We start from the raw sequence: 27,801 nt of genomic DNA, 5'->3' as shown, positions 1-27,801 counted from the left end.
ATACCTTGTAAATCTTGTACCATAGCTTGTATATCCAAATCTTGTCCAAATCTTGTATCCTAGTTTGTATCCTATCACATGAACACAAAGAATCCCATTTTCACTTAAGCTTTTTGCAAACCATCTACCTATCCGCTTATCAACTATTGCAGACATCCCACCCTTCACCAACATTTCCATCTCAAAAAACCCAAACATGAACAACCTTGTACATTTGTAACATATCTTGGTCTGTTAGTTTGTACATCCTCTTTAGCTTAGTACCATTGTATCTATCCAGCTTTTGTGCTAGTTCCTCCTTGATCAGCATCTTGCACACATCGCACATCTTGGTTAGCTATTCCAATGCATCCTTTAGCTAGATCTCCTGTCACCAAAGTGTTATCCTTCTTAGTTTAGCTTGCCAGATGCATCACTCACCTAGATCCATTAGCTTGGGTGCTCTCTGATAGATCCTTGTAGGATATAGCTTTCCTCATGTCTGATCTTGGTCTGTTAGTACCTTGTCCTACCCATCTCGTTGGCAAATAGTTCTCTTTTGGATTTTCACTTTCTTTTGATTTGGAATCTTCCCTTTTGGGTCTTGAAGTATCTTTTCCAAGCAATCTTTTTGTTCCCTCCTCAAGGTTGCCACGATCTTCCATATCATGATATGCTATGAATGGGGCACTCTGAGTGTACGGTTTTGATCAAGTCTTTCATTTGTTTCTTTTTTGCTTGTGGGTTACCCAGTGTCGGTTCCACACTATTTCCTCCAAGTTTCATGTGTGATGCTGGGGCAATCCTTCTGTGTTTGTTTCGAGTTAGTCTGTCAGTCCTTTGGATGGTTGGTGACATGGCCTTGATGTTCTTGGTAACCTTGGCAATTAATCAATAGTCCTATAGCAAATCTAGTGCTCAATTACATGGTGTTTCTTCTCTTTGAAGTATTCCCCTGCTCCAAAAAGCTTCAATGGTTTCCCTTCATCTCCATTATCCCCCATCCATATCCAGCATCGATCTCTCCTACCCTAGCTTTTGCGTTAGTATCTCTTTGAATCAATCTACACTTTTAGCTTTAGGAATCCACAATCCTAGTCTTAGGGATCCACCAATCCAATCAATCCACTAAGCCTCATCTTTCGAGCTCCACAATCCTAGTCCTAGGGATCTTTGAAACCCATCTTCCGCCAATCTGACTCTTTGAAATCCTATTGCATCAACTTTATCATCCCATCATCCATCTCCCTATCCTAGATTCTTTTTTATAGCACTTTGCTCCTTCATCCTCTACAATCCCCTAGATCTTAAGCTTGCTTCTTCTTGTGTCTCTGATTCTCTTTTATCATTCTCCCATAGTGAGAGTTTGAGCTAACTAAACCTCTTCTCTTAAGCCACTCTTCTTCCTCCCACCCACCAAGATTCTTGTACATTTCAAGAAGTTGTCGAGCCTCGCTTTCTCTCCCCGCCACCTTTTTGAGGGGGCATCTCGCAGTCCATTCTCTCCTCTTCTGCTCTAGCCTTGGGCATCTTATTTTCTTATCTTTGATACCATGCCACTTGCAGCATCACATCAAAGAGGGGCAAAATGTAGACACCTAAAAATCCTTTAGAAAATAAAATATTTTTATTTTTTGAGAAAAGTCCCTGATGATATCATCATTAATTAATTTATTTATTTATTTATTTATTTTTATGCCATTAAACCCCTTTATCTTAATTAAAAATATTTAATTAAGAAATCCCTCCCAAAAATGTTTAAATCTTATTTAAACATTATTTCCTTATTTATTAATTATTTAATTAATAAATTAACCAAAAAACCCAAAATAAATAAAAAATTTATTTTTTGCCCAAAGCTTGGCCAATTTCCTTAAGACCACTAACCTCTTCCAAAATCTTCTAATCCTTCTTTAATTTTGATTAAAGGCTAATACCATCATTTCCTACCCCTAATTCCAACTCAAAATATTTAATTAAGATTAAATATTAATCCTCATGTTTATTAAAAAAGTTTTAATAAATATCTCCTCAACCCAAACCCTTGAAATAAATAAAACTTTATTTATTTCCTAAAAATCTAATTTATCCTCATCCTAAGAAGTTCTAGACTCTTCTAGAAAGTCTTCATCCTCATCCTAGGAAGTTCTAAACTCTTCTAGAAATTCTTTATCCTCATCCAAAGTCTAGACTCTTATAGAAGATGTCTTTAAACCTAATCCTAATCCCCTCCTAACCTTGTCACATTCCCTAAACATGGGTTAAAACTTACTAACCCAAGCCAAAGTTAACAAATATCTCCTCCTTCACCCACCCTCATTAAATGCCATCCACTTGCCTATCCCTAAGCTAATCCTAAACCATCCTAATCCATCCTCTAATCATTTGCACAAGCCTAAGCAAGCTTAAAACCTTCCTAATCAAAACCAAGTCGAAATTCCTCTCATCTCCCTCAAAATATCTCAACCATAAAACTTTATGAAGCCCACTAGGCCATAAATGACTCTTCCAAAGCCCTTTCATTGCTCTTACAAGCCATTATGAGGGTCTTTATGAAGATTTTATCCCTTGAGCCTCCTTTGTTGACTCATCCTCTCACCCTGTGACATGTGTCACTCCCTGATTGGTTGTAAGGAAGCACAATCCATGTGCTCTCCTCTCATGCAATCTGAGCCCTCCATGAGCTTTTCCCCATCCTTGCATCTTAACCATCAAACCCTCAAGCCTCTTGCCTATAAATTGGATCCTTCCCCTTTGCAAAATAACACAATCCATGAAGTAAAGTCATAATGCCATTTTAAGAAGCCATTTTACATCAAAACCATACACTCACACCCAAATTCCAACTCCATTTGAAGCCCTTTTTGAAGAATAAAGCTTGAGCATACATCCTATCTATTTAGACAAAGCTACTCAACAAGAGCTCTTCTCATTGAAGAGAGCTCATTAATGGCTCATATTCTCAATTGAGAGCTCATCTTAGTCTATCTTGAAGTTTATAATTTTTTTTTAGTTTGTAGAAGCTTTATTTAAATTTGGTTTCTATTAGCATACTAACATTGCTCATATACAATGATTAGTAGTATAAATTGTGCATCTCAGTGTATGTCAAGTTTACCAGTGCAAACTGAGCCATATAGTGCTTACTAAGTTTGCAATTTATATGATGCAAGTCCAGTACTAACCGAGCTATTTAGTGTTAACCAAGTGACTCAGTTTATACTGAGCTCAAGGTGATAGTGTTTATTGAGTCATACAATGTAAACTAAGAGACTTAGTTTATATGATAAGTTTCATAGCATTCGCCAAGTCACCAATATAGACCGAGTCCAAGACTACTTGGAAGTGATTAGTATGTATTGAGCTTCTATGTCTACTAAGTGCATGACAATGTTGAGCATTGACAGTGGATCCTAAGTATCAAAACCTCACTCAGTCAATCTTCAAAACCTGAGTGTCTTCATTTGGGCCAAAATTGTAATATTTTTGTAAACTTGTATAGTGGTTGACTTTGTAATTTGTATAATTGGATTGGTATATATAGTGTATTGTATCACATCCAATGTGTGTAGTAATGATGCATATGTAATCTTAAGAGAAGAGCAGAAAGTGTGAATTAAAAAGGCTACAATAGTATAAGGAGCAGCAAGGATTCATCTGTCATAGCAACTTGGTTATTTGTACACTTAAAGAAATCTCATTCAGCAAACTAGGTTGTAGATCAAAGATCAGATGTTGTTTCATCTCAACAAGTGGATCAGTCAAATCATTTAATAAGGTAGACCTAATAGTCTTTTCTAAATCTCTTTATCGAGTGCATATTTCATTATATGTTTGTAAATCCTTTCACAAGGTGGACCTAGAAATCCTTATTGCTCCTAACAGAGAAGATCATCACAAGTGATCAATGTATGCCTTAACAGGCCAACTTTATACTATAGTACTAAAGCTTGTGAGTATCATCCCCAACCTATTTTTACTTTCTATTTGGAAGGTTTATAGGTCACTAAATCTTTGTGTCAAAGTGTTATGAATGCTTTCATTCTTTTAGTTTCTTATGCATACAATTAGATCAAATTATATGTAAAGTCCTAATTAAATTCTAATTGGACTGTTGGATTAAGAGTTAAAATTGAAGAAGTTTTAGAAGTTACTAATTCACCCCTCCCCTCTCAATAACTTAGCCTAGTTAAGAATATTTCCAACACATCTATATATCCTAATCCAACTTTTCCTTTGTGTCTATATTGACTTTTCTCTTTTAATTGATTCATGATTTGTTAAGATTTCATCATTATCTCATTGGTTATCATTTCCATATTGAGATCATTCTGCAATCTTTCATTCTCTATCCTTAGATTCATAATTTCTTGATTTATATCATTGGGCTTATCAATAAAGTCTTTGCTAAAGATATAGTTGTTGAATTTCAGTGTCCTTCTATTCCATAAATTTACACATTCTAACCGATTAGATTACTTGTTTTATTTTTATCTTTCTAACTTCTTCCTTAAGATTGAGATTCCTCTCAATTAGGTCTTTGATTGTTGCACCAGCTTCATCTAAATTTCTTTCTAGGCATAAGTCTTATTTCTTCAATTTAGAGATTTTCATTCATTTGTGATGCAAGATCTTTCCTTCTTTGCAATGATTGATAGAGTTGCTCCTTTTCTTTCTTGAGTTGTCCAATGGCCAATTCTAGATCCAAATTTTCATTCTCAATAGCATTTTCTAGCCTGTATACCTGCATTGCCTCCAATCTTTTCTCAAGTTGGTAAACTTTTTATATGAGAATGAATAGCTTTAATACCAATTGTTAGAAATATAAGGTAGGCTAGGTTATTGAAAGGGGAGAGGTGAATAAAGAACTAATGAAACTTTAAAATTTCTTCACCAATTAATCCTTCATATATTATTTTAATCTTATTGCATTCATGAAAGAATGAAAATAATTATAACATCCATAACACTTTGACACAAGATATGGTGACCTAGAAACCTTCTAAATAGAAAAGTAAAACTGGGGTGGAGATGATACTCACAAGCTTTAGTGCTATAGTATAAAGTTGGTTTATTAAGGCTTACAATTGACCACTTCTGATGGTTTTTCCTATTAGGAGAAATAAAGGGGTAAAAGCACAAACCTATGTCACTCTTTTACAAAGGAAAATGTTAACAAAACTGTAGTTGTTCACATTCAATGACATAAAACTAGTATTATTATTTAGAATTTTAAAATGAAGTAAACTAATTAAATGTGTAAAAATTGATGTATTTTAAGATTATAATTTTCAATAATTATTTGGAATAAGAAATTATATATTTTCCTATTTTTAAAAGTTAACATTTAGTTGCTAAAAAATGTTGGAAATTAGGGGTCTAGTTCTCAACACAAAACTATATGGAAATAAACTTACTTCCCTTTGATCTTAGATTATGTTATTGATAATATATGTAGCTAGAACAATAAAAAATTAAAATGGCCTTTAGACCTATATTTTCTCTTTTATAGAGATTCAAATGTCAACTTATTCAAATCAATAGTTTTCGTCTCCCACCACATTTTTAAAAATGAATCTATTCCAACGAAAAGAAAAATTATAGATTCTAGAAGAGGACTCTCTCCTCTAGAATGTCATATAATTTTAAATTTTTTTGATGATATATACTTCTTTTTCTTTTTCAAAATCAACATCTTCTCGAGTGTTAAAAGACATACTTGTAGAATTTTTTAATTATAATATACTATATCTAATTAAAACACTATGAACTCTATATGAGAATATTCTTGGCTTTGAGATCTATAAAATGGTGTTTATATGTTATTAAAAAAAATTCATAATAAATAGTAAGAGTTATTCAAACACCAGTTTTCTAAAATAATTGTATTTTTTTAGTAATTAGATACTAACTAGTATAAAACATGCATTTAATAGACATTTCCAATTGAAAAATTGTGAGACCATATATAACTTAGCTAAAATAATTTTATCAATATCATATGTTTAAAAAAAAAATTAGATAGAAATAATCAAACTCTATTGTTCTGATAAGTCAGCCTGAAAGGTGACACAACTTTGTACTTTTATCCAAGGAGTATTAGGTCCACCTTGTTAAGGGATTTACAAACATATAATGAAGTGTGCACTATGTTTGGAGATTTTAAAAAAAGACTATTTAAGTCCACCTGGTTAAAGGATTTGACTTATGCACCTGTTAGGTTGAATCAATGGCTGATCTCTTATTTGTAATTTCAATTTTCTGAATGAGATTTCTAGAATTGCAATGATCACACTATAATAGATAAGTCTCTACTATACTATATACTTCTTGTAGCCTTCTTCAACTCACACTCATCTTCTTCTTACTTCTTCATATGCTCATTAATTACATATGGATATGATATAATACATTACATATGTATGCCAATCCAACTGATGATGTATTAGAGTCAGCTATAATACCAAATTCATCATAATTCACAAAGTTGGCCCATTGTTCTAACTTAGTTTTTGAAGACAAACTCGGTGATGTTCCAACACTTGAAAATAATGTCAACACTCGAGATACTCTAGCACTTGGTTGACATTGAAGCTTGGTCTATACTAATCACTTTGAGTAGCAAGAGGGTAAAAGTATAAAGGTATGTCACCTTTTAGGCTAACTTATCAAAACAACTAAATTAGACTATTTCTATCTGATTTTTTTTTTTTTCAAACATATGATCTAGATAAATTAATTCTAGCTAAGTTATATATGGTCTCACACTTTTCCAATTGGAAATGTCTATGAAATATATGTTTTATACTAGTTTGTATCCAATTAATAAAGAAACAAAATTATTTTAGAAAATTGGTCTTTCAATAACTCTTACTGTTTTTTTATGATATTTGTTTAGTAAAATATAAACACCATTTTATAGATCTCAAAGTCAAGAATATTTTCATATAGAGTTTAGAGTGTGTTATTTAGATATAGTATATTGTAATTAAAAAATTCTAAAAGCGCATATTTTAACACTCGAAAAGATGTCAATTTTGAGAAATAAAAAAATATTAAATCATATCAAAAATAAAATAAAATTATATGACATTCTAGAGGAGAAAGTCCTCTATCAAAATGTATATTTTTCTTCTTGTTAGAATAGATCTGTTTTTAAAAATGTGGTGGGATATGAAAATTATTAATTTCAAGTGAGTTGAAATTCCAATCACTATAAAAGAGAAAATATAGGTCTAAGTTAACTTTTATTTTTGATTGTTCTAATAGTCTAAGTTCAAATGAAAATAATTTTATTTCCATATAGTTTTGTAGTGGGAACTAAACTCCTAATTTTCAGTATTTTTCAACAACTAAAAAATTATCTATAAAAGTTAGGAAAATATGTCATTTCTTATTCCAAATAATTATTAAAATTATAATCTTAAACTTCAACCATTTCTATACATGTCATTAGTTTACTTCATTTTCAAATTCTAAATAATACTATCAGTTTTATGTCATTGAAGATGAATAGTTATACTTTTTTTAGCCTTTTCCTTTAAAAAAGGGTGACACAGGTTTGCGTTTTTACCCAGGAACTCAGTTAGCATTGTATGACTCAGTGAATATTGAAAAACTTGGTAGATTCTAAATCACTCGGTTAACACTACATGACTTGGTCAACACTGAATTCACTTCTTTAACACTACGAGGTTATTAGACACTAATATACTTGGTTAACACTATAGAGCTCAACTAACACTAAAATCTTGATCACTTCTACAAGAAAGCTTAATAGACTATGCTACGCTTAGGAAATACTATAAATTATTTTAGATGCTTGGTAGTCATTGTGAAGCTTGACATGAATGATAATCTAGATGTTCATCTTGGTAGCAACTGAAACAATTGGTTATCACTACTAGATCAATGATAATCTTGGTAGCAACTATAGAGCTCGGTAGCAATGAAATCAATTGACTAGGTGTTAAGTCACTAATAGACAAATTGACCTTAATGTCAACAATTTTATCATTGCTCAATTCAAGAACTAGGAACTATAGAAATGAACCAAGCATTCAATGAGCTATGTGTGGATGGTTTTTTAAAACTCAAGCACAAACATTTAGAGATGAAGGGTTTGATGCATATTCTACATATGCCAAAGGGTAAAAGTACAAAGTTGTGTTACCTTTTAAGCTCATTTATTAGAACAACTGAATTTGAGTATTTATATCCAAAAGTATTTTTTGTTCAAACATATGATCTAGATAAACTCATTCAAGCTAATTTATATATGGTCTAACACTTTTCCAATTGAAAACATCTATTAAATGCATGTTCTATACGGGTTTGTATACAATTACTAAAGATATAATATTATTTTAGAAAACTAATGTTTCAATAACTCTGACTATTTTTAATGATAAGTTTTAAGTAAGATATAAACACCGTTTTATAGAGCTCAAAGTCAATAATATTCTCATATAGAGTTTATAGTGTTTTAATTAGATATATTGTATTGTAATTAAAAATTCTACAAGTGCATATTTTAAGACTTGAAAAAATGTCAATTTTGAGAAAGAAAATATATTAAATCTTATAAAAAATTAAAAATTATATGACGTTCTAGAGGAGAGAGTCCTCTTTTAGAATGTATAATTTTTCTTCTAGTTAGAATAGATTTGTTTAAAAAAATGTGGTGGGAGATGAAAACTATCAATTTTAGGCTAGTTGAAATTTGAATCATTATAAAAGAGAAAATATAAGTCTAAAGATAGTTTTTATTTTTTATTATTCTAGCTATATATTTTTTTTATAACATAGTTTGAGTTCAAATGGAAAAAACTTTATTCCCCTATAATTTTGTGTGTTGAAAATTTGATTGAAAAGATCATTGATAAAGAAGATTGAATATCAAAGAGGGAGATTGTTGGAAGAATGTTTTCAATCATTATTTTGTCATTGATGTCAAACCTACTATTTGTAGGAATGACATTTTCTTATAAGATCCAAGTACTATCACTTAATTGATTGATGAAGAGGATTTAATCAACAAGATGTAACAAGAGTACCTAAGGGAAATGTTGAGTTATGATATTGTAATGAAGTGCAAGGATCAGTTAAGTCAATGGTTAAATGGTGTATTGATAACATACTTAAAGATATAGAGGTTGGTCATATGTAGAAACATTGGAGGAATAAGTTGTAACAAGGTTGACTACAAAGCTTAAACAAAGTTCATTAGTGGGTGCCAAGCAAGCTAGCTGAAGCCAAGCAAATTTTTAGTTGGAGTGAAGCAAATGCAAAATCTAGTGTGTGCTAAGTGAAGATCAAGTGCCAAGTGAAGTTCAGGTTCCAAGAAAAGTAACAGGTGTCAAGCATCAAAAAATCTTAGCAGGTGTCGAGTAAACTATAGGTGTTGAGCATCAGTAAAATGTAGTTGATGCTAAGTAACACAGTATGTGTTGAGCATCAAAATTTCAATAGTGTTGAGCTACTGCATTATTTGAAATGACAAAGATTCATCGAATCTGAGCTGACAAAGAGGTTACTTTGAATTTTGTGAGCCAGTTGGAGGATAAGGATGTTGAGCTGGTGGCACAAAATTTTATGTAAACTATTTTTGGGTGAATTCAAAAGGATTATTCAAGACATTTCTAGAGGAAACATAATATGGGTTAGATTCAATGAATCCTACCTAATCGATATGAATTGAAATTAAAAGAGGGAAGAATTGAGCAGGAAAAGAAACTTCAAGACTTCTATTTAAGGAGTCATAGACCAAGAAGCAAGAGCTGTTGGTGTGCCAAATTGCAAAGTGGCTAAAGGGTGTCAAGGAGAAGGCATCTAGGAGAAGGAAGAATAGAGTACAGGGGCTCTACTTTGATAAGTAGTCAGAAAGAGATGATTGCAATAGTACATGGAGCATGGAGACTCAAGGAGACTAAGCTTGAAAGGAGGGAAATTTGTCAGAGCTGTAGAGACTAAAAGCTAGTCAAATGTGAAGAGCTGAAGAGTGATCTAAAATTTGCAAGTTAAGTTGTATGTTGTAATTAGGTCAAAGATTTTGTAATACCCTCTAGCAATTGTATTAGATATGAAAATCCCATGGACTTAGGTCAGTTTAATAGCCATTTGTAAATCCTTTAATAGGGTGGCATTCCAAGTGAATGTTCTAAAGTCCTCTAACCAAGCCCACTTTTTCGTGTTCGCTCCTAGCCTAGGATTCTATTCTCTTATTCATTATTATAGAGTCCATGCTATACAAGGCCCTATAGTTCTATAGGTCTATGAAAAGGGCCCTTAGAATAGTAGGGCTATAGTTCTACCCTAAAATTCTATGGGAGTTAATAGAGTGGATAAATCCTCTAACAAGGTCACATTTAACAGTGTATTATAAGCCTCTAACAAGGTAGGCCTTTCACAGGGCATCACTTCTAAAGAGTGAGAATTGAATAGCATGTTACTGGTGGTTTTTCTTAAATTTGACTTCCACATAAATCATTGTGTTATGTGTTGATTCTTTATGTGTTATACTTGCATGTTGATTTACAGTAACTTGTTGATTAGGAAAGTTAGAGCTTAGATGAATGAATAGTTGAATGGGCTCACTACACTTAGTGAAAACATTTTGAATTGGACATTTAGACCTTGAATAACTGATTCACCCCCCCCCCCCCCCTCTCAGTTATTCTAAAGAATTTCTAACAATTGGTATCAGAGCCATCTATTAATTTAGTTTCAAGGTACACCACTAGAGGAAAATTTAAAATTTAAAAAAAATGATGAAAGAGACTTAGGCTACATACTATGGAGTGTCATCACATGAGCCAATTCTAGAGTTACCCTAGTAGTCTCTCATGACCTCAGTCCCTTAGTGACTCTATGTGGAACTAGAATACCCTCTTCTGATGATGAGGAAACTAGTCATACCTCTCAAGATATCATCTCCATCTCATCCTTAATCTATACAAGCACTCAAGGCATGGATGAAAAAAAATCTCTAAGTTATCTTTTTAATGTATCTAAAGGAAAAAGGTTGGGTAAGATATTTTAATTACTATGTTATCACTTATTACACAACTTACAATGAGTTACTTTGGTAGCCACTTTGGGCCCTAGCCCCCATTGCAAGCCACTCTCATAGACATGCACCTAGACTACCTTCTCAAAAATCGCAAACCACAATAGTGTCCCATGCCACAATAAGTAATATTGATTGAATTTGGTTACTTAATAGGCAATCCAAAAAATAGCATTGGTTCTGAAAACCCAAGTTCTCAAAATTGCTTAATAGCATAAAATTCATAAAACATAAATCTCAATTCAAATAATAAAGTTCATCATGACACCCAATCAAATAATCACAAAAGAAATCTCAAAACCGACTTCTAGTTCACATCCTAACTTGGTTAACTAAACAACCCACAAAGAAAAACCATCATAAAAATAAGCATCACAAGACTATATATAGAATATTAGAAAATATAGGTTTCAGCCACATGATTTAAATGCACCAATTTCTCTTGTTTAGTTTGGGTCATAAGGATGTGTTTAGAAATAAAGTAAAAATATACATGTTAATATATATTGTTATGCTAATATACATATTTAAAATAATAAGTATTTAAATATCAAATCTTTTTGTGCATATTAAATATCATACAATATTATCATGTCATTAATTTAAATAATCTTCAATCATAAATGTTTTAATTGATAACATAAATATATATTATTATATTTAAATATTGATATTAATTTCAATTTCTGAAATATTAATATTGTTGGTATTTAAAAACTACTGAACAACAAAATGGTCAATACCAAAGTGGCAATACTCACATAACCTAAGGATTAGCCACTCCCTATTAATAATTACATGTGCAAAACACTTGGACCCAACTTCAACAAAATCAAGGATGGTTTTCTACTCTTTTTTCTCTACAAACCCAAGGTGGGTATACCTAAGGGATGTTTCAAGTGCAAACTGTTGTATGAAAATTATCTTAGTTTCATTCTGATTCTCATCTTCTATCTTAAATCACATACATAGTTTATCCAAATATTTAATGTTTTCTTATTTACATACATCCCTCATAAGTAGATCTATTTATAGTTCTCCTAGGATTTACAATTATTTATGGAAGTAGCAGCTACCTAAGATTCAGAAACTAGATATAAAAAAGTGGTGATCAGCATTTATAACTTTGAACAAAATGGAATGAAAATGATTTTGATTTTATATTTGATTTGATGTGTAGTGGCAGAATTTACCCTTACTCACTTCTGACTTATGTAACCAGTGCCTTATCCATTGGACAAAAGATTGACTACTAGCAGGAGATCTAATTTAGATAACTTGTAAATGAATTTATCAATTGTAATCACCCATTTCCATTCTTATGAACTATCCATTTCATAAACTTATAAAATCTACTAATGTATTGAAGCATTTACATAATTCCTTGAATTAAAAGAAATAATAGAACTAGTACAAAATCCATCCAGACTACATTTAGTCAATTAAACATTATTCAAATGACTTCAAAGTAAACAAACTCACAAAATGGAGACAGAAATTGGTGACATAGATATAATGTAAGTACCCCTTTGTATTATCCTTTTAGATGACTAATACAATGACCAATAGAAACTCCACGAAAAGCCCAAAATATCTTTCTAATTCTGTCATTTCTATATATCATCAAAGAGTACACAATTGAAAGTAAACTAAAAAACCTACATCAATTCGACTGACTATACTTTTCTTTTTAAGAAAAATGAAGTTATACAAGCCATTCAAACCCATCGCAATGCCTTGAAAACTCATTTATAAAGATGAGTTGCAACAAGCAAAGGGCAAATGTGACTGATAGGTTTCCTTTTACAACAAAGGATACAACAAACTTTCAAAATATCCTTGACACCTTAACACAAAAAGAAACATAAAAAACAGTTGTAGATGATAGATGGAGCATCAACTCTTCAATTTTATCTTCTTCTTCAACTACCCCCTCTTGGTAAAGCCTTTATTTCTGTGATTGCCTCCTATACAATAACTTCCCTTTTTGTTTTCCACTCACATGTCTTGATTGTTGCTAATTCACCAACAGACTTCTACCACCTAGCATCTGTCATTATTTTTCCCTCTATTATGAACCTGTTCAAAACAAACCTGTTCATTTCAGTTTTGATTTTAAATAGAGTATTAATGAGTTCATTGAAAAGAAACTCATCAATGTCACCTTCAAAAATGGATACCACCTATGGAAAGTTTACAATATGGTCAAAAGAATTAGACCATTCATTCAAATCCTTCTACCACCTAGCATCTGTGATTATTTTCCCCTCTATTATGAACTTGTTCATTTCAGTTTTGATTTTAAACAGAGTATTAATGAGTTCATTGAAAACAAACTCATCAGTGTCACCTTCAAAAATGGATGCCACCTATGGAAAGTTTATAGTATGGTCAAAAGAATTAGACCATTCATTCAAAGAATTAAGAACAAAAAGAATAAAGGAATAAAATCCATTGATCATCACTTTCATCTTATTCTAAATTATTGTTAACTTTCTTGTAAAGAATTATAGCAAATCCTTTACTTTTTCCATGCCCTCTTTAACAATAATGACCTTATCAAGAAGGTTTGGATTCTTAGCTAACAGAGGTGTTAATCTATCAAAGAACTGCATGTAAGGTCCCCATTGTTGGAAAATTGAATCAAGCCAACCTACTACTTCTTTGCACATTTGTTCTATAGCTTACAAGTTGGTGAATGCATTATATGCATCTTGAGAGATTATCTTCAAGTTGCTTATCTTGTGACTTAGCATATTCATCATCACAACCTTCTTTAATGCACTATTAGATTGGGACACCTTAGCTTCCACACTTACTACTGGCACTGGCACTAGCATTGTTACTCCTATGGGTATATCCTCTAGTTGGGCTTCTACTTCCATAGTATGCCTCACTTCCTCCACATTTCCTTGTGCATGCTCTTCCTCTGCTATAGTTTTGAGTTGGTCCTTCAGGGATGTAACCTCTTCTTCTAGACTCTGAATTTTCCCCTCTAACTCTTCTATCCTTTGTTTTTGCACATAACTTGTCTTGAGCTCTTCCTCATACAACTTTCTGACATTTAGACATTCATTATATGTATTAGCAAGCCTATCCTCAATTTGATCCACCTTTGCCTCATTCATGAGTGCAAAGTGTTTATCCAAGCTAGAGATATCTTTTCTAGGAGTGTTGTCTAGTGTCCAAACAATCATATTGCCCTGATTTGTCTCCTCTATGCCCATCATTTTAGGTTTCTTAGTGTCAAGGGAAAAATTCCATACAACTAGGGTCTTTGTATGGAAAAATTCATTTGAATAATAAAAATTCCTATCCCAAATGCAAGTTCATAGTTGCACAGGTAACTCACCAAATTCATCAAAAGTTTTATCAATGAAATCTTAGCTAATGTAACCAATGTCCTTATATAGGATCGGGTGCATCAGCAATGAGTAGTGATGAAATTTGAAGTCCTTCATCTCTCCTTTCTTGGCATTAACAATTTGATGGTGCATGCTATCCATGATGAATCCCACATAATCATATTCTTTGTTGTGGAAAGGGTCTTGTATGTCACATGCTATTAGAAACAATGAGCCATAAACACAATTCTCTCCCCCATCACTTTCCAGAACCTTGTGTAATCCATACACTATATTCTTGAATTAATTTTTGAATCTGATCAATGGCAAGTGATCCTCTACTTTCTTTGGAATTTTCCTTGCCTTTTTGACACTATAAGGGATGGGGAGTAACATCACATTGTTCATATAATAAGCCTTATTACTCCCAAATTTTCCCTGCAAATCCTCAATGTCTATGGGCACATCCATTTGTCCCTCCAAACCAAAAGCTTCTATGAAAGAAGTTTTGTCAAGTGTGCATAGAATGCCCCCATTGTGCCTGTGGAATGATCTTGTGACTGGATTATAAGAATTTATTAGTACCTTCAACAAGTCCACATCAACAAATACCTCTGGAAATATCAATTTTTCTATATTCTTATTCCATGTGTTGCATATTGGTATGTTCTTAGTTCTATTTTTGTAAAAATACATAAATAGATTAAAACCATCTATCTTGGGGCACTGTGCATCTCTACATAAGAAGTAGGGATCTTTGAAAACATGGTCATCCACTAAAATTGCATTGGATGACCCTAGAAGTATCTTCAACCAGTCTGTTGTATGCTTGTTTGGCTTTTGGACTCTAGTTTTATTTTTAGTCTTTGTTGAACCTTCTTCTTCTTCCCTTCTGGTGTGACCTCTACAACATCATCATCACCTTCCTCTTCAACATCCATATCAGCCATTATCTTCTACAAATTTGTATCTCAAACTCCTACAACAATAACACAAAAATCATAAAGCTATGGACACTTGAAGGATTTTTAGAACAAAAAACACAAGCTTTTTGAAATGGAAAATATTCTAAATGTTCAATCAAATATTTAAAGTTTAATCATGCAATATACCAATTTTTTTAATAAATTTTTCATGCATGAGCTTGAATACCACCCTGTAGGATGTCAGCAAAGAATATCAACTATGTAATTTGATCTTGTAGTACTTTTTGGCTTTTTATTTTAGTTGGCCATAGTGAATTTGTCCTTTTTTCTTAACTGGCATGACACCTCAGCTGATTTCCCTTTTCATATTTGGTCTTTCACTCATACACTAAGTCAAAACCCTTCACTCTTCGTAACCATTGAGATACAACTATCAAACCCTTATATTTTTCTGGCGATGCTTCATAAAACTTCAAGCTTAGGAGTGTTAGGATTCTTTAAGCATGGCTTTGCATTTCTTTTTATGTTCTTATGCAGTCCCTTTTATCGTAAAATCTCAAACTTTCTCAACATGTCTCTCTATGCTTATGCTTCAACACATCCCATACCAGTGTAAAGCATTGGTTACATTTTTCATTTTACCTTTTACGCTCATATGTACACATACCACCAGAGCCCTTTAAAACTTTATTTATGCTCTTATGCTCACTTCAATTTTTCAAGCATTGTAATGTTTTGTAAATCCATCCTCTGGTCACACACTTAGAGCTTTCCCCATGGCATCGTAATGCCTTTTGCCTTTTCTTTATTCTTCTTTATGCCCACATGGGTTACATCATTTAGAAACCACAGAGAGCTTCTAAAAAATTCTTTACGATCATACACTGCAAGCATCTCCCGTATCTATGGGGAAAGACATGAAGCACCTCTTCATCCACACAGTATCCTTGAAATCATAAGAGCATAATGGAAATTTTTTCTTCTTAACACATCCACAACCTAGATCAAATCTTAGAAAAAACATCACTATTGATTTAAGCACATGCAAAATAAAAAACTTAAGTTATCTTCCATGTGGATTGGGCCCATCTGACATATATGACGTGTCATCATTTGATTTGTTCTCCTCAAGGCCCAAGTGGCAACTCAACATGTCCCACACAACACGTTCCTCCTTATGTCATCACTTTACAGTTGCTCACATGTCAAAATAGTGAAGGCACGTAAAAGAAATCAAACCTTTCCTTGTTCTTATGGGTTTTCGTTGAACATAGAATCATAAAACCATTTAGTATTCTCATGAGACATCCTTTATGCCATCATGGGCCTTTACACTCTTATGACATTCAATGAAATGTAAGTGCATGAAACAAAGTGATCCACCCTTTGGCTCATCTACTCAATTCATTCCTTGTATCCTCGTAAAACAACAAACATGGTCACTTTAAAAACATATTATGCTCATACATTCAAAAGGAAAATGTATGACCAAAAATACCTGAACGAATTGCTTTCGCTGATATGGTTTAACTCATCACCATGAAACCAAAAGATAGACTTTCAAAGTATAAAAATCCTTGTGCCTCTCCGCCCCAAGATTAATCGTATGATTGGAAAACCCCTAAGTGGACCGCTCCACTATCATGAGATACATAACCGTATACCCATAAACCAAGAATTCCTTTATGCCCTTAAGCTAATTAGGAGAACGTATCCATGGAGATAGGAGCAAGAAAGTATTTTTCTCTTATAGGAAACCCGAACACAGTAAAATCGTAAAAGAAAGGAGTTTAGGCATTTTGCAAACTCTTTCACAAATTTGAAGACAACCTAGGGTTTTAACACACTTAGGGCATTTTAATGACAAACCTTGAGAATTTGATAAAATTCAAACAACATAGCAACCAGGGCATAACTAGGGTAACACAAAATTTGAAAAATGATAAGAACGTAAACCCTAATCTACAGGACGCAAGGATTATATGATTTTTTCACACAAATTTTGGAAAATCTTTGCACTATGAAAAATCAAACCAACAAATATGACTTTTATTTAAGTCTAATATTAATATTTATTTTTCCTTTAATTCATAATGCAACTAGAGATAAAATTATAAATTTAATTAATTAATTTACAATCTCTCTCATAAAGTCAAATAGTTATTAACTAAATGATTACAAAGTGAACTCTAACACAACTTCTCTTAAAATATAATAAAATTATAAATATTTATTTACTAACTTCCCTCTTGTATTAATAAATATTAAATTATTTATATTCAACCAAGAGTTTAATTAGACTTAAAGAATCACTAATATTACTTACATTCACTTTAACTAAATGAATAATATTTATTTAAATTTTTAAAAATTAATAAATAAGTTTAAAATTGTATTTTTAATTAACTAATTTATTTTTAATTAATTAATTTTTTTTTAAATAAATAAATCTAAAAATTAAATTAAATTTTTATAAAATAAAAATAAACATGCAATTAGTATTTTTGCATATCTTTGATCTCTCAAATCATGCAAGCATACTACACTTAGTTTTCTATTTTTAGAATATTTGTTTTCACATGCATGTAACTATACTATACTTAGCTTTCTATTTTTAGCATATTAGTTTTCACATGCATTTCTATTTTTAGTGTATTTGTTTTCACATGCATGTAACCATACAATACTTAGCTTTTTATTTTTAGCATATATATTTTCACATGCATGCATAAGTTTTATTACAACATACTTTCCTCTCAATTAATTCTTTTTCTTTTTCCAATAAATTTTTCAATTAAATTATTTTAAATATAAGAATAATATTTATCTATATTTAAAAAATTCATGATAATCTCAGGGTTCTAATGAAAAATTTAAAGTTGAAATGCTAACTATTCAATTTATTATTTTCTTCCAATTTTCAATAATCCAAATTTTCATTATATTAGAAAAGGGTTCATAAGAATACAATCACAATAATTTTCTACAATTTTTCCGTAGTCAAATATTCTTGATTAATAAGTTTTCCTTTTTCAAAATCTACAACATAATTTCTTATTCAACAATCACTACAATAAATTAATAAGCAATAAGTAAACACCCAAGAAGACATGAAGTAGACAAATCTTTCAATAAAATTCTACAATGAGTTTTCAAACCCTACCTCAAAATCTCAGCTAAAATCTGAAACAATCTGTGAATGCATGCAAATGCAAACCCTCTAAAACTTTTAACAATTCTTTTGATCCAATTCTGAATTTTGCTCCCCAAAACTTGTGTATCTAGAAATGAGCTCTAATTTCCTTAATAAAGATTTTTTCCCCCTCAAATCAAGGATTTGATCATGCAATCATGCGAAAACCTTGTGTCTTTAATTACTATATTTTTAATTTTCATGCACACACTTTATACAATTTAACTAAAATAAACTTTATTAAATTAAAGCTTTCTCTCCCTTATTAAATCATGCAATATTTTTAATATAATATGTATTAATTTAACTAATAATATTATTTAAAGTTTATTAAAAATAAAACTCCAAAATAAATTATTATTAAATTAAATAAATATAAATATGCCTAAATTATAACTTTAATCAAAAATTTTAAATTTAATTCTTTCATGCACATTTAAAGAACTTTTTAGTTAAAATATTCTTTTATATTTTATTTTCCTCCAATTTATTAATTAGTGTAAGCACTAATTAAAGCATAGTTTATTATTTAAATTAATAATAATCAAAGTTCATAGTTTAAATGCAACTTTAATTTAACTATTATTAAATAAATAATTATAATTAAGAAATATTAAATCTTTATTATTTTAATATTTTAATTATCTTTTTGTCCAACTTCTTAAATTAAACTTTTAAATTAAATCTTTTAAACTGAAGTACATATTTAATTAATTAATAACTAATTAAATATCATCATATTCTAATTTTCTTTTTAACCAATTTTCTAAATTAAGACTAATACTTTTAAATTAAAGCACATATTTAATTAGTTTTTTAATCAATTAAATATTCTCATACATTAATATTTTATTTTAAATCAAATAATATTTAATAATTCTCACTATTATTTGAATAACTGAAATATTATAATTAAATCATTAACCAAATAAATCACATAGTAAAGTCTGCATAAAAGAAACATTAGCAAAACAAAGCAAAGCTCAAAATCAAACAACACAGATAAAGATAAACTCATAGATTTAAAAAGGGTGGGAAGTCAATTACAAGTCCTCCTTGCAAGACAAGTATTTAAGCTATGGTTGGGATTAGACCTAAACATTATCTCCCCATTCTTACCATTGAGTTATTATGCTAGGGCACACTCACCCTAGTAATTCAAGGAAGTTGATGCCTGATACCTACATTTAGCACAAAGGAAAAGCATGTACATGTATATAAATATATCTAAACTAAACAAGAAATGGCAGGGAGTGGTACATCATGTAGATCCCAACTAGCAGGTGACTACGAATCCCTCACTTAACCACATCAAACATGACAAACAGAAAGATAAAATAGACACACACGCCATACACATGCAAGTATGGGGTAAGTGCCATAATAATTATAAGTCAAACATCAAATACTCAAAGAAAATAATGCATCATTACGAATATAAAGTAATCATCATTAAAGAACTATTTGACATTGCTATGAAAGGAATCACATTTATTAACTATGAATTATTAAAGCATCATTAATGTACCAGTAACCATAATCATTAACTAACACATGAAATATGGTCAACTAAGTAATTCTTTATTGATATACATGTAATCCAAGTCATGAAATCATTTCATAATTATAAATCCAAAACCCTTGAAACTAACACATGCATGAAATAGGCATAAAAAGAGTTTGGTAAATATAATTGAAAAACAAACTATGGATGGGCACTATAGGCCACACTTACAAGCATTCAAAGCATGATCTTTCCCAACATGGATACACTACAAAAGCATATTGCACATGCAAAGACATTGATCCATGACAATAACTTCTCCATTGCTAACCACATGATGAAACTTTTAGTAGAAGTACAGATAACCTTTCACTAATTTAAGGTATTGCAAGAAAATTGGGACAAGACTAAGACAATCATTTTAAAGTTACATAGTGATTTCGTGTCATAATTTGGTGTTAACTTGTAAATATTTTGCACCTTTGGCATTCATATCAAAAACAGGGAGAAGACTATTGGTATATTATCACACTCAAGATATATGTATGGGGGAGTACTAATATGAAAGGAAACTCATGTACAGATAGCAAAAAACATGTTTACAAAAGCAATTTTGAGAAAAAAAAAATAGTGTAAAAATAGAGTAAGAGTTTATCGAGCTACAAAAATAGACATCAGTAAAATCTAAGTTGAAGATTTTGATTTTTTATAAGGCGAGTTTTGAATTTTAATTTTGAGAATTCAGATTTTTGGTATGATAAGTCTTTTGGTCACTAATGCTAGAGGGGGAGATTTTTGACATTAAGGTTAATTTGTCTATTAGTGACTTAACACTTAATCAGTTGGTTTCATTGCTACTAAGCTCTATAGTTTCTACCAAGCTTACCATACTTCTAGTAGTGATAACCAAGTGTTTTAGTTACCACTGAGCTAATCAATTAGAATACAGTTCATGATGATCTTCATAGTATCTACAAAGAATCTAAGATCATTTACAGTATTGCTCGAGGGTACAAGAGTCTATCGAGCTTTCCAGTACAAGTCATGAAGATCTTAGTGTTAACTAAGCTCTGTAATGTTAACCAAGTATTTTAGTGTCTACCAAGCTCATAGTGTTAACAAAGTGAATTTAGTGTTGACCGAGCCATGTAGTGTCAATCGAGTAATTCAATATCTACTGAGTTTCTTAGTGTTCATCGAATCATATAGTTTTGACTAAGTTCATGCTACTCGAAGTGATCACTATGGACCAAGCTTCAACATCAACTGAATACTAGAGTCTATCGAGTGTTGAAAGTTTTTATTGAGTGTTAGAACATCATCGGGTTGTATTCAGAACCCAAGTTAAAGTAGTAAGTTGACTTTGTGAATTCTGATGAAATTGGTGTTGTAGCCAACTCGAAAAGAGAATTAAGTGGATTGATCTATATGTAATACATTTTATCATATCCAAACGAAGTAATATGTATGTAAATAAGTAATATGTATGCTAGCCTTTTGTAAAAGAAAAGGCTAACAAAAGTATAATTGTTCACCTTCAATGACATACAATTAGTATTATTATTTAGAATTTGAAAATGAAGTAAACTAAAGAAATGTGTAGAAATGGATGAAGTTTAAGATTATAATTTTTAATAATTATTTGGAATAGGAATTGATATATTTTTCTAATTTTTATAAATAATAAAAAATTATGAAAATTATGGGTTTAGTTCCCACCAAAAAATTATATTAAAATAAACTTATTTCCATTTGAACTCAGACAATGTTATAGATCACATATATAGCTAGAACAATAAAAAATAAAAATTTACTTTACACTTATATTTTTTCTTTTATAATGATTCAAATTTCAACTCACCTAAAATCGATAGTTTTCATCTCCCACCACATTTTTTAAAACAAATCTAATCGAACTAGAAGAAAATTTATACATTCAGGAAGATGACACTCCTCTAGAACGTCATATAATTTTAAATATTTTTTCATATGATTTAATATTCTTTTATTTCTCAAATTCAACATCTTTTTGTGTTAAAATACGTGTTTGTAGATTTTTTTAATAAACTATATCTAATTAAAACATTATAAACTCTATATGAAAATATTCTTGACTTTGAGCTCTATAAAATGGTGTTTATATATTACTAAGAAAATATCATAAAAAATAGTAAGAGATATTGAAACATCAATTTTTAGAAATGATTTTTTTTAGTAAATGGATACAAACTAGTATAAAACATGCATTTAATACACATTTCCAATTGGAAAAATGTGAGACCATATATAACTTAGCTATAATAAATTTATCTAGATCATATTTTTGAATAAAATTGATTTTTGGATAGAAATACTCAAATTCAGTCATTCTGATAAGTTAGCCTAAAAGGTGACACAACTTTGTACTTTTATCGTGCCACGTCTTTGTACTTTCTTTAAGCCCTTTTGAAAAAGGGGGAAAACATGACAAGGCACATCTTCATTCACTCAATAAACTTGAGGTCATTTTCCATGTGTTATCTTCCTTGAGGCATTTCTCCAAAGGTGAACTTATCTTCCTTAGGGCCCTACTCTAAATCTTGTGACATCTTTGCACTTTCTTTAAGTCCATCTCAAAAAAGGGGGAAAATATGACAAGTCACATCTTCATTTACTCAATAACACTTTCTTAGAGCTTTTCTTTAAATGAAAGAAAAATTGTTGACATGCGACATATTCATTTACTCAATCATACTTCATTTAAACCCATCTCTCAAAACTAAGAAAAAACTTATCATATCTTCATTAACATAATAACACTTAACAATATCATATTTCCACAAGTCACTTCTAATTATTTTTGTTTTTAAATTTAATAACACTTGTGAATAGCATAAAAGTTAATAATAGTTTTATGTGTTTCAGGAATGCAACCATAAGACCATCAAATCCAAGACTATGTGTGGACCACAGCATTAAATTCCCTAACCTAATTCCAGGGTTCGCTCAGCTAAACCAAATGGACGGCTCTAAATAGAGCCGTACTTACTTAACCAGATAAAGAAAGCTCAACTGTAAGAGATCCTTTTGCACCATTGTCAACAATTGGAGTGCCACTCAAGCTGACTTTCCAAGCATATCCGGGACATTGTCAAATGGGTGTGATTCTCAAGCTTGTTACAATTATTGACTCTGTGCCTCCATCTTCTCCAAATGGGCTCCGGTTGAAAACTAGGTTTTGGGTGAGAAATGTAAATACACGGACATATTTCTAAGTGTGCTCACAAGTGTCATGACTTTATTTGTTAGGGGATCATTTGGATCTCTACTGTCACACTACAAGCGTTGGAAATGTCCTACAACAAATCCGTAGGACCATTTCACGGTATGATTCAATGGAGTTCACGTTTATTTATTTTTTGTCAATGTTATAGTCGGATTTGAACTGCCCAACTTACATATTAGTAACGTTATGTACTTCATTCGAACTCTCTTATAAATACATTAACTCACAAAAGTATTGTTATGGGCTATGAAATCTAATACGAAAATGGGCAAGCCATTGAAATATCGTGGTGTTAGACAACGCAATTGGGGTTCTTGGGTTTCTGAGATTCGCCATCCAGTCTTGTACGTTCTTTAGCACTAGGGTTTTAATGATTTCAGGTTTTAACAAATGATAACTGTTGTTGGATTGAGATTGCATAGGATCTTCTCATCAGCTTATAGGATTGTCGCCTAATGATAATTGAGACTTCAGGAGATGAAGAAACAGAATATAATTTGAAATGTTGATGAGGATCTTGTTATTGGCTTTTTGGATTGTCATCCAATGATAATTAAGAGTTGGGCAGACAAAAAAATAGAATATGATTCGAAATGTTGATGAAAACAATCTCTACCCAATCTGATTCATAAAGTACTGTTTTGTATTCTTTCTAGTTCTTCAATAAAATCTAAACCAACATCTTCACTTAATTTAGACCTTTTAATGGAATTATATGTGGGTCTTTACTGATGGTGTCATAGGTTTAAGAGGAGGGTATGGCTTGAAAGATATAGATTGATTTAGTTTAACAAATACTCTATCTAGATTTGAATTTGTTTAGGTGGCTTATCTGAAATTGTACATGTTTATGGTTTCAGAAAGAAGAGGGTATGGCTCGGAACTTATGAAACGGCTGAAGAAGCAGCTCGTGCATACGATGAAGCCGCAGTTATTGTACGCGGCCATGGTGCAGGCACTGTAAATCTTCCCCATATTCATGCAAATGCTGATTGTAATTCTGAGCAGAGAAGAGTTTTGTCCACAACAACCATTTCTAAGCTCCACCATCTCAATATGGCCTCCATGAATAAGGTTTTGCTGCAATATGCTGCTAAGAAAAGAGACTCCATATGTTCCTTGGTGTGCTTGAAGTTAGACAATGAGAAATCCAATCAACTGGGAATCTGGCAAAACAAAGTGAGTGGTGAAAGAGGAGATGAGTCCAACTGGGTGGTGAAAATAGAAGTTCCTCCATTGAAAGTGAATGATGATAGAGATGAGGACATAGCTTCAGAGATGATAGAGGAGCTTCTTGAACCGTGAAACACTATTGAGCCATGTAACATAACATCAATATCTTGCATGTAAATGCTTTGTCATTGTTTTATGCGTAGGTAAGAAGAGTTGGTGAGGAACATTTAGTAGGTAGGAGAAACTTGTAGGTAGTGATTTGAAGAAAGAGAAAGTGGAGAATATAGAGGAGTTGGGTACCATCTTAAGTTCAAAAACTCGAGCTTCAATGAGATAGACTGTTAAAAAATTAAATTCACAAATTATTGGAACTTTGAACTACAACAGAAGTAGATATTTTGTGCTGAGCCAGACGGCTTCTTAGTTAAAAAGTAGTCTTACAAATAGAGTTGGAAAATAGAGTAGGAAAAGAAGTAAGTGATCATTTGTAATAGGAGTTCTTTAAGAGGAAAAGTTGTTTTATAAAACTAAACCTGTGTTTTACTTTTGAAAAAGAAGAATGGGATGGCATGTGTTGTTATTTGGTGTCAAATAATACTTTGTTATGAGTGATTGATTTTTTTTCGGTGTAGAAATGAAATTTTTATTAACAAAAACAATAATGGCAATCTTTCATCTTGCATCTCCATGCCACACTTACATTCCTAGTATCTTATTATAATAATCTTATGTTAGGTTATATTTTTGAAAGCTTGAGCTTAGTTCTTATATTTGAAAGCTTGAGCTTGGCTCTTATGTATGATATTATATTTGAGATAAAATTCGGTTGTTAATAAAGAGACTAAATAGCACAATGATAAAATCCTTATCCGCCTCCCCCTTTCCCCACCACTTCCTACATGACATTTCGACATCCCTAGTATCATTTTATAATGTTAAAACTAACAAAAAACAAAAGCACAATCTTAACTAAAAACCATTATTTGAATCTCAACAAGCTAGATTTGTATTAAATTATCCTCAACTTATAGATAATATATTGAAACATTATCAAATCTTTGCCTCCTTAACCATCACAAAAGTGGTATATTCTCAATCAATTTAAAATTAGTGTCATAAAAAATTCATTAAAATTTTGATAAACATTCTCAAAAACTTATTATTAATTTTGCATTTTTTTTAGTATGCTTTAGATCTTTTATTCTCACATTTAATATATTTAATAAAATTTTGCATATTTGGCAAGGTGTGTGAACTTAGTTTTAAAAAAATTTATAAGACATAAAGATTATCCCATGCAACTGACTTTTTATCAATTCTAATGTGCAAAAAGTTGGTTTTCTAGCTAGTTTTAAATAAATAACTCCAGTATCACCCATCATGGTTTAGAAATATCGCTCGGGTCTATGAAAAAACCTTCTCATGTGATCAACAGGAATTTTTCGACTTGAACATAAGGTTTTGAGAGGTGGTTGGGATACCCATTGAGGAGGTCTTGAACCCTAGTGTTTGACCTTTTGAATTTGAGATGTTTTGTATTTGAATGTGTTTTGTGACTTTCGTAGTTTGTCATTTTGGTCAATAGTGACATTTAGAGATCTACTGGTGTTAGATGTTTGTTTAGTCTTCCATTGTGATCTATGTGATCCTTGTATGTCTATTATCGCGTGCATCCATACCTTAAATTTCTTTTTTTATGTTGGCTTAAATTTATCCTTGTTCCAAGGATCTCCAAGTGAGGCATTACAAGTGTCTGAAACTTCATTTATGTGTGGATTATACTATAATCTTCTACCATAGATTCAATCAACATGATCAATATCATAATTATATATAAAAGACTCTTTAAATAAATTAGTTAATGAAATGAAAAATAAAATTTTATTTATTGAAAACAAATAATTAATTGCATTTGAATAAATAAGAAAATATGATTTAACTAAATGAATAACTATATAAAATAAGAAATTAATTATATAAATATGATTAAACAATAACTCATTCTTCGTAGACATATGTATAAAACAATTTTAACACATCAAAAATCAAACTTTAGTGGATGGAAGAATAAAACTAGTGTCTGCTAAAATAACCTCTAAATAGTGAAGATGATTTCGAAGCAATCTCAACTGTTTAAATAAATATATTAGAGATATGCACATTGCTAATTTCTCTCACAACAAAATCCAGTAGTTTCTTCCAACTAGTTGGAAACATTCAAATCATATTCAATTTTGTCAATGCATATCTTTTACAACCCATTACATGAGCACGCTACATTGTGGGCTAGTAAAAAAATTACAATGATTTTTCAACAAATGAGAAAATGACACTTGGTATAATGTGATTAACTCTACTTGAATTTGAATTTTCTGATTGGTGAAGACAACTTGGTGCCACCTCATCATCCTTATCCTATAGCTCCATTTGAGAAGATGTGTTTTGAATGTTGGTTTGTGCAATGTGGCTATTAAAATTGCAAATATTTCTTTGTCAATTATTAGAAAGTAACTCTCAACATTTCTAACTTTGATTAGCTCTTCTAAAACTATCAACTTCTTGAGGATGAATGTGCAGGCCCATGTTCTCAAATGCCTCATCTTGCTAGTCTTCTCTATCTGTTGAGATATTTCTCATGCCTTAACTTGAATTTCCATCTTGAACTTTTACCTCAACCTAATTTGAACTTGATTGTATTTAAAAATGTCTTAATGTGATTATGCTTGGCTTGATCTTGAATCTTAATCACACTCTGATGATGTATCTTCTCCTCATTTGGATGCCTTGAAACTTGAAGCACACCTCGTGTAGCTTGATCTTTTTTGAAGTCCTAGACTTGAGCTTGTAACATCATCTCCATCTTCCACCTCCTAGACCCTACATCTTTGACTTTGCAAATTAAGGAGTGAAAAGAATCGAGTTTATTGAATGATAAACTTTGGATTTTTTCATAAGACTACATTCCATCAATATCAAAATAGGACTTGGATCATGGATTGATTCAAGTTTCAAAGAAATGGTTATTCCTCCTACAAGTCTTGAAATGAACTACATATCGAGCTAGAATAGATTAATCATAGATTGCCTCCAAGTGGTGGTTGGTTTCCTTCATTTCTTGCAAGTCGTGAGACATTAAAATCTGGGAATAAGTCTTTTAGTTCAAACTATTGGAATTATAGATAGAGTAACTTGGGAGGGGGTGTGAATTAGTTACCACAAAAACAAATCCATAGATCCCTTAGATGTGTTAAATAACTAGTTACTACAGTTACTCAGTAGCCACACACTAAAATGTTGTAACTCGGTAGATTGACTTGTTATTGATCTTTAAGCATTCAAAATTATTAAC

The 27,801-nt window shown here is 31.2% G+C and overlaps 1 protein-coding gene across 1 annotated transcript; it reads left to right on the top strand.

The window, feature by feature from the left end:
- Window positions 1-23,507: 23,507 nt before the first annotated feature.
- LOC149576433 (ethylene-responsive transcription factor WIN1-like) lies at window positions 23,508-25,004 on the top strand. The gene is made up of 2 exons (XM_089815746.1): window positions 23,508-23,623; window positions 24,140-25,004. The coding sequence occupies exons 1-2, from the start codon at window positions 23,526-23,528 to the stop codon at window positions 24,582-24,584; spliced, it is 543 nt and encodes a 180-aa protein (XP_089671872.1). The 5' UTR covers window positions 23,508-23,525; the 3' UTR covers window positions 24,585-25,004.
- The last annotated feature ends 2,797 nt before the right edge of the window (window positions 25,005-27,801 follow it).

This window comes from Cupressus sempervirens, chromosome 1, assembly GCF_028749045.1.
Source record: "Cupressus sempervirens isolate cs-2001-9-10 chromosome 1, ASM2874904v1, whole genome shotgun sequence".
NCBI classification, from domain to species: Eukaryota; Viridiplantae; Streptophyta; class Pinopsida; order Cupressales; family Cupressaceae; genus Cupressus; species Cupressus sempervirens.
This window is presented reverse-complemented; position numbering and strand designations above follow the sequence as displayed.